We start from the raw sequence: 14897 nt of genomic DNA, 5'->3' as shown, positions 1-14897 counted from the left end.
GCACAGCTAAAGATCAGAGAGAGAGAGAGAGAGAGAGAGAGAGAGAGAGAGAGAGAGAGAGAGAGAGAGAGAGGGGGGGGGGGGGGGGGGTCAGTTTGAGCTAGTCAAGTGGTGAGAGGGGTAGTTAGAGGTAGTTGGGGTATATATGTACAGGGCAGGGACAGTGTTTGGGGTAGTTAGAGGTAGTTGGGGTATATATGTACAGGGCAGGGACAGTGTTTGGGGTAGTTAGAGGTAGTTGGGGTATATATGTACAGGGCAGGGACAGTGTTTGGGGTAGTTAGAGGTAGTTGGGGGTATATATGTACAGGGCAGGGACAGTGTTTGGGGTAGTTAGAGGTAGTTGGGGTATATATGTACAGGGCAGGGACAGTGTTTGGGGTAGTTAGAGGTAGTTGGGGGTATATATGTACAGGGCAGGGACAGTGTTTGGGTAGTTAGAGGTAGTTGGGGTATATATGTACAGGGCAGGGACAGTGTTTGGGGTAGTGAGAGGTAGTTGGGGGTATATATGTACAGGGCAGGGACAGTGTTTGGGGTAGTTAGAGGTAGTTGGGGTATATATGTACAGGGCAGGGACAGTGTTTGGGGTAGTTAGAGGTAGTTGGGGTATATATGTACAGGGCAGGGACAGTGTTTGGGTAGTTAGAGGTAGTTGGGGTATATATGTACAGGGCAGGGACAGTGTTTGGGGTAGTGAGAGGTAGTTGGGGGTATATATGTACAGGGCAGGGACAGTGTTTGGGGTAGTTAGAGGTAGTTGGGGTATATATGTACAGGGCAGGGACAGTGTTTGGGGTAGTTAGGGGTAGTTGGAGTATACATACAGGGCAGGGACAGGGGTAGTTGGGGTATTTACATACAGGGCAGGGACAATATTTGGGGTAGTTGGGGTATATATGTTACGGTCAATGTGAGAAAACGGGAATGTGAGCTTTTCCCGGTTATTGCGCACATTCCCCGACCTCGCGGGGAATGTAGGAGAAACATGTTCGTTTCTCACATCTCCCGGGTAATGTGCACATTCTCCGACCTTGCGGGAGATGTGAGAAATTGGTTAGTATTTCTCACATCTCCCGCAAGGTAGGGGATTGTGCACATTAACCGGGAAATGCTAGCAATTCCCGACCTTGCGGTAAATCTAGGAAAGCGCAACCGTATGCAAAACCTCTGCGCAGCCGGGTGGTGGGAGAGGGCTTATGTGACGCCTCAGAGGGCGTGCACCATAAGAGGCACCCACGGTAGTTGGGCTAACGTTACTGGCGCACACCTGGGAGAGATTTTTCGTCTTTCTTTCGGCTAGCTAACGTGTAGGGTTCCTTTGGAGGTTCCCACCTTCCTGTTGTTGCGATTTTCATTTTGCGTTTGTTAACTTGATCACCAGTGTAGGCCTATCCTCCTAATACTACTCACACTGTGTGCAGCATAGGCTATATTACTGTTCAAGGTAGACCACAGACTGTTATTAACTGTAGGGGAGGACCGGGACGAATGAAACACTTTTTGGTTTGATCAGATTTACACAGAAATTAATAAAGATGGAGATTACATTTTTTGATGATGACAAACAACTTGTACATGTCCTTTACTAACCTATTAGTTGTAAGTTTGGTTCTGTGGTGTAACAGTTCAATTCAAGACGGCCGAGAACAGAAGATGTGCATCGTTTCTCTTGTCCCTGCCGTGCGGGGCGAGTGAAACAGAGGAGTGGGACGAGTGAAACAGTGAGATTGTTTTGCTTATTGTGTTGCGTAGCCTCGCGGCTTGTAGGCTAATTATCTTAACTTTCAACACATGTATAATTAGACCCAATTTAATGTTTCCATTAATGCAATTGATGCTATGTATTCGAAAACCATGGGCAAAATGTCAAGCGCCTCTCGTTCTAAGCGCACGAGCCCTCTCCCACCACCCGGCTGCGCAGAGGTTTTGCATACGGCTGGACTTTGCTAGATTTACCGCAAGGTCGGGAATTGCTAGCATTTCCTTAATGTGCACAATCCCCTACCTTGCGGGAGATGTGAGAAATACTAACCAATTTCTCACATCTCCCGCAAGGTCGGAGAATGTGCACATTACCCGGGAGATGTGAGAAACGAACATGTTTCTCCTACATTCCCCGCGAGGTCGGGGAATGTGCGCAATAACCGGGGAAAAGCTCACATTCCCCGTTTTCTCACATTGACCGTAACATATACATACAGGGCAGGGACAGTGTTTGGGGTAGTTGGGGGTATATATGTACGGGGCAGGGCCAGGGGGGTAGTTAGGTGGTGGGAGGGGTAGTTAGGGGGTAGGGAGGTGGTGAGGGGTAGTTGGGGGTAGTTAGGTGGTGAGAGGGGTAGTTGGGGGGTAGTTAGATGGTGAGAGGGGTAGTTGGGGGTAGTTAGTTGGTGAGAGGAGTAGTTGGGGCGTAATTAGGTGGTGAGAGGGGTAGTTAGGGGGTAGTTAGATGGTGAGAGGGGTAGTTGGGGGGTAGTTAGATGGTGAGAGGGGTAGTTGGGGGTAGTTAGGTGGTGAGAGGGGTAGTTGGGGGGTAGTTAGATGGTGAGAGGGGTAGTTGGGGGTAGTTAGGTGGTGAGAGGGGTAGTTGGGGGTAGTAAGGTGGTGAGAGGAGTAGTTGGGGCGTAATTAGGTGGTGAGAGGGGTAGTTAGGGGGTAATTAGGTGGTGAGAGGGGTAGTTAGGGGGTAGTTAGATGGTGAGAGGGGTAGTTAGGGGGTAGTTAGATGGTGAGAGGGGTAGTTGGGGGGTAGTTAGATGGTGAGAGGGGTAGTTGGGGGGTAGTTAGATGGTGAGAGGGGTAGTTGGGGGTAGTTAGGTGGTGAGAGGGGTAGTTAGGTGGTGGGAGGGGTAGTTGGGGGTAGTTAGATGGTGAGAGGGGTAGTTGGGGGGTAATTAGGTGGTGAGAGGGGTAGTTAGGGGGTAGTTAGATGGTGAGAGGGGTAGTTGGGGGGTAGTTAGATGGTGAGAGGGGTAGTTGGGGGGTAGTTAGATGGTGAGAGGGGTAGTTGGGGGTAGTTAGGTGGTGAGAGGGGTAGTTGGGGGTAGTAAGGTGGTGAGAGGAGTAGTTGGGGCGTAATTAGGTGGTGAGAGGGGTAGTTAGGGGGTAATTAGGTGGTGAGAGGGGTAGTTAGGGGGTAGTTAGATGGTGAGAGGGGTAGTTAGGGGGTAGTTAGATGGTGAGAGGGGTAGTTGGGGGGTAGTTAGATGGTGAGAGGGGTAGTTGGGGGGTAGTTAGATGGTGAGAGGGGTAGTTGGGGGTAGTTAGGTGGTGAGAGGGGTAGTTAGGTGGTGGGAGGGGTAGTTGGGGGTAGTTAGATGGTGAGAGGGGTAGTTGGGGGGTAATTAGGTGGTGAGAGGGGTAGTTAGGGGGTAGTTAGATGGTGAGAGGGGTAGTTGGGGGGTAGTTAGATGGTGAGAGGGGTAGTTGGGGGGTAGTTAGATGGTGAGAGGGGTAGTTGGGGGGTAGTTAGATGGTGAGAGGGGTAGTTGGGGGTAGTTAGGTGGTGAGAGGGGTAGTTAGGTGGTGGGAGGGGTAGTTGGGGGTAGTTAGGTGGTGAGAGGGGTAGTTAGGTGGTGGGAGGGGTAGTTGGGGGTAGTTAGATGGTGAGAGGGGTAGTTGGGGGGTAGTTAGGTGGTGAGAGGGGTAGTTGGGGATAGTTAGGTGGTGAGAGGAGTAGTTGGGGGGTAATTAGGTGGTGAGAGGGGTAGTTGGGGGGTAGTTACGTACAGGGCAGGGCCAGTGCTTCCCCTCGATGTGCCGGATGCGGTGCATGACCAGGGTGTCGCAGTCCTGGTAGGAGGTGTGGCACTCCGGGCAGCAGTGGGCCGTCTTGGAGGCGGAGCCTCCAGCACCCGGCGGCCCCTGGCCCCGCCCAGGGCCACGCCCCCGCAGCTGCTTCAGCCGCGCACGGTGGATAGTCTCCAGCAGGGCGGAGCTTCTGCCCCGCTGGGGGAGGGGCCCACTCTGTCTCTGTGAACACAGGGAGGGAGAGGAGGGGGGGGGGCGGTGAGCGGCTGGAGTGTGGCGAGCGTTAAGGGGGCGTGTCCACCGGTGAGCTGTGCTTTAAAGCCGGTGCTCTCGTTGTTTACAACATGGGTAATGAGCTCTAGGGCGCTATAGAGACGAGATCTGTGTTCCAAGTGCTTCTTAGCGCTATACTAGCGCCATGGGCTCTAGGCTTTATTTTACAGTTGAAAAAAGTTTAACTTTTTAGGCTTAAAGAGCAGGCGGTAGAATGCTGTAGACTGCAGAGACGTTAGCACTAGCTAGCTATCTTAAATTAGCCAGTTAAAGGACAATGCTCGTTTTTGACAACCTGGACCTTATTTACGACATATTATAAGACGTTTGACTCACCGAGATCACTTTGGTGTAGTTCGGAGGCCTGTAGAAGAAATTTAAAATCCAGTGCGAGCCAGTATATCCATGTAATGGCGGTGGTGGGGGCACTGAGAATGCAGTTTCTAAAAATCTATTTTCTGCCGCGAAACTTGTGCTTACATAGAGCATAACTGTTGTTGTTTTCACATGCCATGATCTTTAGAAACGTCTTTCGAAACGAAATAGCTTTCTCACTTGCTCCAGCACGCATTCGCACAGCGCGCAATCGTTGCTCCAGCACGCTGTGCGCATGCGTGCTGGAGCAAGTGAGGAAGCTATTTCGTGTCTAAAGACGTTTCTAAAGATCATATTACAGAGGCATGTGAAAAAACACAACAGGCCTACGCTCTATGTAAGCACAACTAGCAATTCATCAAGACAGATTGATGAAAACAAACGTTTCGTGGCAGAAAATAGATTTTTAGAAACTGCATTCTCAGTGCCCCCACCACCGCCATTACATGGATATACTGGCTCGCACTGGATTTTACATTTCTTCTACATGCCTCCGAACTACACCAAAGTGATCTCGGTGAGTCAAACGTCTTATAATATGTCGTAAATAAGGTCCAGGTTGTCAAAAACGAGCATTGTCCTTTAATCTGCAGTCTGCAAATACACGACACTCGGTGCTAACGTGAGCTGTCGGCAGCCTAGCCAGTCGACTAGCTTTCCCAGTGCGCTCTGAGCAGCTGTGAGCTTGTTCAGCTCGCCGTTGGAGCCCTGAACCCTCTAGCCTGACACTCAGATTGAATTGCCATTTTGTTTAATTTCCTTATCCAAGATCCCATTGCTGCCGTTTTCCAATATGGCTACTGCCGAAGAGGGAGTCCTCAGCGATTAGTTCATCCCCCCAACCAATCACGTCGCACAGTTTAATTCCGTCATCGCATTCAAAGGACGCTGATTGGCCCGGTCGGAATTCCAACTTAGAAATCACTCTGGATGAGAGCCTTTCCAGACCCTGAATCACATTTAGAAAATGAAAGCGGGCGTGTGATTTAGGGGGCGGAGCCAGGCCACAGTATCACCCCCCCGATCCTCCGTCCCAGTTTAAAGCTTCTGGAAACGCGCTGCGTGAATTCAGTCCATCAGAAACCAACATGTTCTGAGGAGAGGGATCTCAGCCTGCTGCTGGGCTCAGTGTCACACTACAGGGTTTCAGGGCTCACAGTCACACTACAGGGTTTCAGGGCTCAGTGTCCCACTACAGGGTTTCAGGGCTCACAGTGTCACACTACAGGGTTTCAGGGCTCACAGTGTCACACTACAGGGTTTCAGGGCTCACAGTGTCACACTACAGGGTTTCAGGGCTCAGTGTCACACTACAGGGTTTCAGGGCTCACAGTGTCACACTACAGGGTTTCAGGGCTCACAGTGTCACACTACAGGGTTCCAGGGCTCACAGTGTCCCACTACAGGGTTTCAGGGCTCACAGTGTCACACTACAGGGTTTCAGGGCTCACAGTGTCACACTACAGGGTTTCAGGGCTCACAGTGTCACACTACAGGGTTTCAGGGCTCACAGTGTCACACTACAGGGTTTCAGGGCTCAGTGTCACACTACAGGGTTTCAGGGCTCACAGTGTCACACTACAGGGTTTCAGGGCTCACAGTGTCCCACTCCAGGGTTTCAGGGCTCAGTGTCACACTACAGGGTTTCAGGGCTCAGTGTCACACTACAGGGTTTCAGGGCTCAGTGTCACACTACAGGGTTTCAGGGCTCAGTGTCACACTACAGGGTTTCAGGGCTCACAGTGTCACACTACAGGGTTTCAGGGCTCACAGTGTCACACTACAGGGTTTCAGGGCTCACAGTGTCACACTACAGGGTTTCAGGGCTCACAGTGTCACACTACAGGGTTCCAGGGCTCACAGTGTCACACTACAGGGTTCCAGGGCTCACAGTGTCACACTACAGGGTTTCAGGGCTCACAGTGTCACACTACAGGGTTTCAGGGCTCACAGTGTCACACTACAGGGTTTCAGGGCCCATTTATCCCCGACTCGGCCCTCCCGACCATCGCAGGAGAAATGTGGTCTGGAACGTTGGTCGGTACCGATGTTGGGCCCAGATGATCTTGTGTTGTGAGAGGTTTACAGATCCAGTCTTAAACCTCCCGATCAGCTCGCAGACCCATCACGGCCGCCCCGATAATACCCAAAAAATATCACTACTTTACAAGCGAGGCAGTGGTTCGATGCCCCCTCGGGCATATTAATATCCTGCAGTGTGTGATGAGCCCATATTCTGAAATCTTGTAGTGTGCGCTTGTTTGAGATTCCAGAGAGCACCTGTTAAGATTCTCCGTGATGCAGCGGGATTTGGAAATGAGTTGGGATTTTAAATATCCTGTAGTGTGAGCCTGGCATTAGCCCTTTCCATACGACCACGTCACCGGCAACATTTTAAAAAATATCTAACAAATATTTAATAATATTAAAAAATAAAATAATAAAATATCTAAGAAATCTAAAAGATTCCTCACTCCAACACTTGCTGAAAGCTGAGAAACTGCGCTTTCTAGTATTATAGGGAAAATCCAATTAATATTCAAAATGTTGTCACTGTACTTTCAGGGTTAAAAGGGTTAGGAGAGAACACAGTAACACCCCCCTCCTGTATCTACCTTTGGTATGTCCCGCGCGGCCTTTGACCCCGCAGCGTTGACCAGGCGGTGACCAGCCTGGTGTTTGTGGTGATGTTGGGAGTTTGGGCCCCGCCCCGGCGCTCTGCCCCGCCCCCCACTCCTCTCCTCCCTCTCCCTCTTCACCCGCGGAAGGCTGGGGGCGGGGCCGGGGGGCAGGAGGGCTCCTCCTCCTCTCGCCCTCAGGACCCTGACCGCCCCCCCCGGCCCCGAACCTCTCCCCCCCGCGCGACACCGAGCGCGTCAGGCAGATGTCCACGCTCTCCTCCTCCCTCTTCACCCCGGCGGGGGGCCGGCAGAAGCTGAACAGGAAGCCGGGGTCAAGCATCTTGACGGGGGGCTTGCTCTGGCGCTTGCCCAGGTCCGGCGGGTGGCGGCGAGGACGGCGGGTGGGGGAAGGGCCCCCCCACGGGGAGGGGGTCGACCGGCTCTTCCTTGATGGCCCGGTAGAGGGGGTGGCTGTAGAGAGGAGGGGGAGGGGGTGGCGCGGGGGCGGGGTCTGGGCCGAGGAAACCCCCTCCGCCGGGTCTCTGCTCGTCCCTGGGCGTCCGGCGGGCGGCGCCGGCCTCCCCCCCTCCGCCCCGCCTCCCCCTGGCCCTCGCGGCCGGCCGGCCGCTGTTGTAGCGCACCGCCCTCGGCGCCTCCGCACCGGCCCCGGTAGCCCCGCCCCCGGAGGTCCCCGTGTCGGGAGGATGCGGGCGGCGGCGCGGGACACCGGGGAGGGGCGGGGCTAAGATGGCGTAATCGAAAGGCTCGGGTTTGACTCCCACGACGCTCCTCCTCTTCTTCTGCGGAGGTCGGGCGGCGGTGGGGGCGGGGCCACCGTCCCTCCTCACAGACCGCCTGAGTTCCCGCCCGCAGAAGGCCGGCCTGGAGATTGGGTGCAGCAGGTCGGGTAACGCCCCCTTGCTGCGCATGCTCCTATCGCTGGGCGGGACGGGCTTGGGGGCGGGCCTCGGACGCTTCACCGCCCTCACCTCCTGCGCACCGATTGGGTCGTCCGGCTCGACCTTGATGGCCCGCTGGAGGAGGCGGGCGTTGGCCGGGTTACAGAGGGGGAGGGACAGCGGCAGGACACCGAACGCCAGCCCTGGCGCCTGGGGGCGGGGTTTCCTCCGCTTGGTCAGCGAATAGTTGTTGACCTTTAGCTTGCGGAGGCGTTTCTTCTGCCTCCAGCCAATCAGCTCCTCCGGTCCGGGCAGGAGGGAGGTCCGTTGGAGCCCCAGGACTTTCATGAGGCGGTACTTCTCCAGGACGCGGTGATGGTCGTCGTCCTCCTCCTCCTCCTCCTCCTCCTCCTCCTCCTCCTGTTTCACCCTCACCGGGGGGTCCGCTGCCCTGGGGGTCCTCCGGGCCGCCCTGGGGGTCTCGGGCCCGGGCAGCAGCCTCTGGACCTGCTGGGCCGCGCCGGGGGAGGAGCGGAGGAGGCGCGTGTGGGCGGGGCCGGGCGGCGTGGAGGAGGAGGAGCAGGAGGAGGGGGCGGAGTCTCGGAGGGGCGTGGCCGCCCTCTTGCAGGAGGGGGACTTGAAGTCCATGAGCTTCATTCTGTGGGCGGGGCCGAGGGGGCGGGGGGTAGTCGGTCGGTGGGAGGCGGCGCGCGGCGAGCGTCTGGGGCTACCCGCCGGCGCCGCCTCACGTGACCGTTCCGCGCCCGTCAGCCTGAACCCGCCCTCCCCCGCCCCGGCCTCCGGCCTCGTCCTCTTCCTGCTCTTCTGGGGGCGGGGCGCGGGGTGGGAGGAGCCCAGGGGGAGGTGCGGCGGCGGCGGCGGGGGGGGCGTGTCCTCCCTGCTCCCTCTGCAGGGCAGAGCAGGCGTCCACGGCGGGCCACATCCCCAGGTGCCGGGCCATGGTGCTGACCTCCGGCAGGTCCTCCGCCCGCACGCTCAGCGTGGACGAGTAGGAGAAGTCCAGCAGGGACCGGAGGCTCCCCTCGCCGAAACCTGGGGGGACAGACGGGGCGGTCAGAGAGACGGAGGACGAGAAAGACAGAAACGGAGAGAAGCATTCACCGCTACGGTCCGGCGGATCCTACCCGTGAGGTCTAAGTCGGTCTTCGAGCTGGGGGCGGAGTCCATCTCCGCGAAGGCTTCCTGGAAGTACTCGCTGACGGCGGCGAGCACCGCCTTGTGGGCGGAGTAAGAGTGTCCGTCCGTCCGCAGCGTGATGTCGCAGAAGAGCCCCGCCTCCCGCTGGCGCTGCAGCCTGCTCAGGACGTCGCGGCTGTGTGACGTCATCGTCTTGGACACGCAGCCGCGGTCACCGCCACGCTCCTGAGAGAGAGAAGGGGGGCAGAGAGAGAGAGAAAGATAGAGAGAGACAGAGAGAGAGAGAGACACAGAGAGAGAAAGAGAGAGATAGAGAGAGAGAGAGAGACAGAGAGAGAGAGAAAGAGATAGAGAGAGAGAGAAAGAGAGAGAGAGAGAGACACAGAGAGAGAAAGAGAGAGAGAGACAGAGAGAGAGAGACAGAGAGAGAGAGAGAGACACAGAGAGAGAAAGAGAGAGAGAGACAGAGAGAGAGAGAGAGAGAGACAGAGAGAGAAAGAGAGAGACAGAGAGAGAGAGAGAGAGACAGAGAGAGATAGAGAGAGATATAGAGAGAGACAGAGAGAGATAGAGAGAGAGACAGAGAGAGAGAGAAAGAGAGATAGAGAGAGAGATAGAGGCACACACAGACAGAGAGAGACAGAGAGATAGAGACAGAAAGAGATAGAGAAGCACACACACACACACACACACACACACACACAGACAGAGAGACACACGGAGGGACACAGAGAGAGAGACACACAGAAAGAAACCCCGAGAGAGAGACCCAGAGAGACAGAGAGAGAGACACACAGAGAGACCCAGAGAGACGAGAGAGATATAGAGACGTTTTTAACATCAAGTGAAAGAAAGAAAGATAGATAGGGTGAGAGAGAGGAAGAGGGGGAGAATGAGGAAAAGAGAGAGGGGAAGAGAGAGAGAAGAGAGAGAGGAGAAGAGAGAGAGGGGAAGAGAGAGAGGAGAAGAGAGAGAGGGGAAGAGAGAGAGGGGAAGAGAGAGAGGAGAAGAGAGAGAGGGGAAGAGAGAGAGGAGAAGAGAGAGAGGGGAAGAGAGAGAGGAGAAGAGAGAGAGGGGAAGAGAGAGAGGAGAAGAGAGCGAGGAGAAGAGAGAGAGGGGAAGAGAGAGAGGAGAAGAGAGCGAGGAGAAGAGAGAGAGGGGAAGAGAGAGAGGAGAAGAGAGAGAGGAGAAGAGAGAGAGGGGAAGAGAGAGGGGAAGAGAGAGAGGAGAAGAGAGAGAGGGTAAGAGAGAGAGGGGAAGAGAGAGAGAAGAGAGAGAGGAAGAGGGGGAGAAAGAGGAAAAGAGAGAGAGGGGAAGAGAGAGAAGGGAAGAGAGAGGAGAAGAGAGATATATAGAAGTGAATAACAGAAGTATGTGAGATGTGTGTGAGAGAAGGGTAGGCTGTTATCTACATTATAGCCTCCATCCCTTTGAAATCCCCACAGAGCTGGCTCAAACCTTAAATCTCCATTTATTCGTTTTCTTTGGAATAATAAAAAGCTCAGAATTGCCTTTAAGGAATTAATCATACCCAAATCCAACGAAGGCCGAGGGCACCAGATATATATATATCAGCCTCTCTCATATAATGCATATGCTCATATTAGGTATCCACTGATATGGACCTTTAAACCCACTACCTGGAAGCTAGCTGGGAACGGCTTGGGCAGACCATCCTATCTCGGAATAAAAATAGTTCCTTGACGTCAGTGTGGCATCATCCCAAACATCCACCTTCAGAGGACAGCATCATTATCAGGCTTGACCTCAAAGGTTCCTCCTTCCCATCATGCACCATCTGGTGTAATAGCCCCGTCCCATCAGCTGAAGGACGCACATTCAGTCATTATATCTGGAAGAAGCAGGCTTTTGTAACGGTTGGGGACATTTTTTTAATGACAAAATACTTTCCAGCAACAACAGCCTATCGGATCGTTCCGCTTTGATAAATGTGATAATGCAATTATCATCTATTAGAAATAAGAGGGGTAAACGAGGGAAATACACTCATGTTGAGATTGGGACCAGCTTCTTGAGAACGCCGCTTTCTCAGCAAGAACGGTCTCAAACATCTACAGACTGATGTCTAGGGTGAACACCGCTGCTGGTCTTGAGAAGGCCACTTTATCGGGGCAGGGAGGGGGGCTCGGGGCAGGGAGGGGGGCTCGGGGCAGGGAGGGGGGGGTCGGGGCAGGGAGGGGGGGCTCGGGGCATGGAAGGGGGGCTCGGGGCAGGGAGGGGGGCTCGGGGCAGGGAGGGGGGGCTCGGGGCATGGAAGGGGGGCTCGGGGCAGGGAGGGGGGGGTCGGGGCAGGGAGGGGGGCTCGGGGCAGGGAGGGGGGGCTCGGGGCATGGAAGGGGGGCTCGGGGCAGGGAGGGGGGGCTCGGGGCATGGAAGGGGGGCTCGGGGCAGGGAGGGGGGGCTCGGGGCAGGGAGGGGTGCTCGGGGCAGGGAGGGGGGGGTCGGGGCAGGGAGGGGGGCTCGGGGCAGGGAGGGGGGGCTCGGGGCAGGGAGGGGGGGCTCGGGGCAGGGAGGGGTGCTCGGGGCAGGGAGGGGGGGGTCGGGGCAGGGAGGGGGGCTCGGGGCAGGGAGGGGGGGCTCGGGGCAGGGAGGGGTGCTCGGGGCAGGGAGGGGGGGGTCGGGGCAGGGAGGGGGGCTCGGGGCAGGGAGGGGGGGGTCGGGGCAGGGAGGGGGGGTCGGGGCCCCTCGTCTACCGCGCAGTGGGGCGCAGTCTGGAGAGCAGCTCTGACCACATCTAGGTGTGTTAGACTCAGGATCACACAGCATCAAAGATGGATGATAAATGAAGACTTATGCCGGCGTGATGGTGGCAGTAGAGGCTCACTCCGCCGTCTGCTGCGAGACCGCCCAGCTGTCAAAACACTCGCAAACGCAATATCAGTGATGTCAGAACTTTGCAATCTCAACTTTTCTGTACGCCCCTTAATTTGTATACTGGCTGGGGGCTCTGGGCTGAATGTCGGCCGGCTGGGGGCTCTGGGCTGAATGTCGGCCGGCTGGGGGCTCTGGGCTGAATGTTGGCCGGCTGGGGGCTCTGGGCTGAATGTTGGCCGGCTGGGGGCTCTGGGCTGAATGTCGGCCGGCTGGGGGCTCTGGGCTGAATGTCGGCCGGCTGGGGGCTCTGGGCTGACGGTCGCTCAAGAGGCTCGTCCTCATGAGCTGGAAGGAGCGCAAACGGTGAGTGTTACGGTGTGTTGTGTGTTGTTTACTTTGAGTGTCCATGTTTGTTCTTCTCATGTTAGTGGAAAATAATAAGCTAAAAACCAAGAGAGAGAGAAGGACAGGCTGGACAGGTAGTCTGGGATGTCACCTTGTTCTAGGGGGTCTATAGATGAGGGGTGCAGCTGACACGACTGTCTCCGGTTCTACCGGACAGAGCCAGAACGGCACTACTGCCCGATGTGGTTCTGAAGTTCTGCGGCGCATGCTCTTACCTGGGTTCTGGTGTTCTGCTGCTTCAGGCACTCCGGACAGCCCAGAACGTAGTCCCGGATGTGGAAGTACATACCTGAAGACGGATCAATACTCTCATCACCATGACGATCGTCATCAACACAATAATCACAGGTATGGTCACCGATATCTGACCAGACCAGACACAGCTGAACACGACAGCAGAAGATTCAGATTCAGAGAAGTGTTCTTGATCACTGTGAAAGTGGACAGACTTAAACCGGTCTGAGGGCAGTTAACCCCCTGTCTGAGGGCAGTTAAAGCCCTGTCTGAGGGCAGTTAACCCCATGTCTGAGGGCAGTTAAAGCCCTGTCTGAGGGCAGTTAACCCCCTGTCTGAGGGCAGTTAAACCCCTGTCTGGGGGCAGTTAAACCCATGTCTGAGGGCAGTTAAACCCATGTCTGAGGGCAGTTAAACCCCTGTCTGAGGGCAGTTAAACCCCTGTCTGAGGGCAATTAAAGCCCTGTCTGAGGGCAGTTAACCCCCTGTCTGAGGGCAGTTAAAGCCCTGTCTGAGGGCAGTTAACCCCCTGTCTGAGGGCAGTTAAACCCCTGTCTGGGGGCAGTTAAACCCATGTCTGAGGGCAGTTAAACCCCTGTCTGAGGGCAGTTAAACCACTGTCTGAGGGCAATTAAAGCCCTGTCTGAGGGCAGTTAAACCCCTGTCTGAAGGCAGTTAAAGCCCTGAGGTTTACAGAGTTACTTGTGTAGAGGCCTGCATGACTTGTGTGCGTAACTTCTGTCTGGTCAGACCAGACTGGCCTCTGCGGTTAAAGAACAGACCTTTTCCTCGAACAGAAACCCAGAGCTCCCACAGAGAGGATGAGGAAACCAAGCAGCCTAACTAGGGGAAGTCAAGTCCCAAACACGGGGAGATCTCTTAGTCATAAGGGCATCTATCCATGTCATGTTTCAGTGGTCAATATTTCTATGGAACATTTAAAAGGACTGTAGGCTAAACCCGATGCCTAATGCGATTTTCAGGACTGTCCTTTGCAAAGCAACATAGCCTACATCCAGGGGTGTAGTGGTGACTAGAGAAATTGGTATACTCTACTAAAAAAGTGAGTATACTGTAGCAGAAATATTCGTTATTACATTAGTGGTGTTTAAAGAAGTGGCTATACTGTGGGTCCATGGATAAAGAAGTGGGCATATCCGTGTATCTCCGGATAACCGCCACTACACCACTGCCTACATCTCTGTCCCAGCATTGGAAAACGACCGTTACACTCTCCACCGTCCAGACTCACCGGAAAACGACCGTTACACACTCTCCACCGTCCAGACTCACCGGAAAACGACCGTTACACACTCTCCACCGTCCAGACTCACCGGAAAACGACCGTTACACACTCTCCACCGTCCAGACTCACCGTCCCACCAGTAGTTGTCGGCCACGGCTTTGTATGTGTCTTCTAGGGAGAGGTGCTGGGTGCCCGGCCGCCGCCGGTGGAAGGTGGACACGGCTCCGCGACGCCGCTCCTCGTCCAAAACCTCCCGGTAGTGGATGAATCCTCTCTCCAACTTCTTACGGTACAGCAGCCCGTCGATGACCTCGAGGTTGGGCGAGCGCGCGACCACGGATCCGCGCGCTATGACGCCTGTCGTCTCCCTCACGAGCTCCTCTCGCGCTCGGTTCGGTGACGGTTTGGACGGTTTGGACGGTTTGGACGGTTTGGACGGTTTGGACGGTTTGGACGGTTTGGACAGACAGAACGTGTCGTCGTTCCCATAATACGTCTTGTAGGTGCAGTCGCCGGCCATTTTAGCTGGCCTCTTTAAGCTATGTAACTAAACTATTATTTGAGTTCCTCTTCCTTCCCGCCGCCGGCAAAAACGACAAAAACGGACTCGTCCTCCGGCAGCCCCGTCACCTCCGCGCGGAGGCACGTCAAGCCCCGGACCGGTAACACGTCAAGCCCCGGACCGGTAACACGTCAAGCCCCAGACCGGTAACACGTCAAGCCCCAGACCGGTAACACGTCAAGCCCCGGACCGGTAACACCTTCCTCCGCTGGATGTTGTCAAGTGTCCCGACATGAACTCCACGTGAAACCAGTGACAGAGGACCGATAACTACAGAAGAACCCCGAAAACATGGGGGTATTAGGCTTTGTTAACGGGTAAATGTATGTTGCCTATCATCTAACCAAGCTATGAAATACCACTGATTGACTCAAACAACTCTTACAGACTAGGCTAGGCTACAACCGGTTAGATGTGGTGACAATCACACATTTTAAGTTCAAAAAGCATCATATCTTGTCTCCTCTCTATGTGTTTGAAGAAAGAAAACGTCACGTTAGCTAGATGGAGTCAGCATCTCTTTGGCACAGGTCCAT

General features: G+C 55.1%; 1 protein-coding gene across 1 annotated transcript; it reads right to left on the bottom strand.

Annotated features, from left to right (window-relative positions):
• Positions 1 to 8666: 8666 nt before the first annotated feature.
• On the bottom strand, positions 8667 to 14897 carry LOC311313400 (zinc finger and BTB domain-containing protein 11; the record flags this gene model as incomplete). Its single annotated transcript, XM_084443524.1, has 4 exons — positions 13929 to 14897; positions 12535 to 12608; positions 9067 to 9304; positions 8667 to 8974 (listed from the first exon to the last, which is right to left on the bottom strand). Exons 1-4 carry the CDS (start codon positions 14317 to 14319, stop codon positions 8667 to 8669), a joined length of 1011 nt encoding a protein of 336 aa, XP_084299650.1. The 5' UTR covers positions 14320 to 14897.

Source organism: Borostomias antarcticus (genome assembly GCF_949987555.1).
Source record: "Borostomias antarcticus genome assembly, chromosome: 9".
NCBI lineage: Eukaryota > Metazoa > Chordata > Actinopteri > Stomiiformes > Stomiidae > Borostomias > Borostomias antarcticus.
Note: the sequence above shows the minus strand (reverse complement) of the source record. Positions and strands in the feature narration are given on the sequence as shown.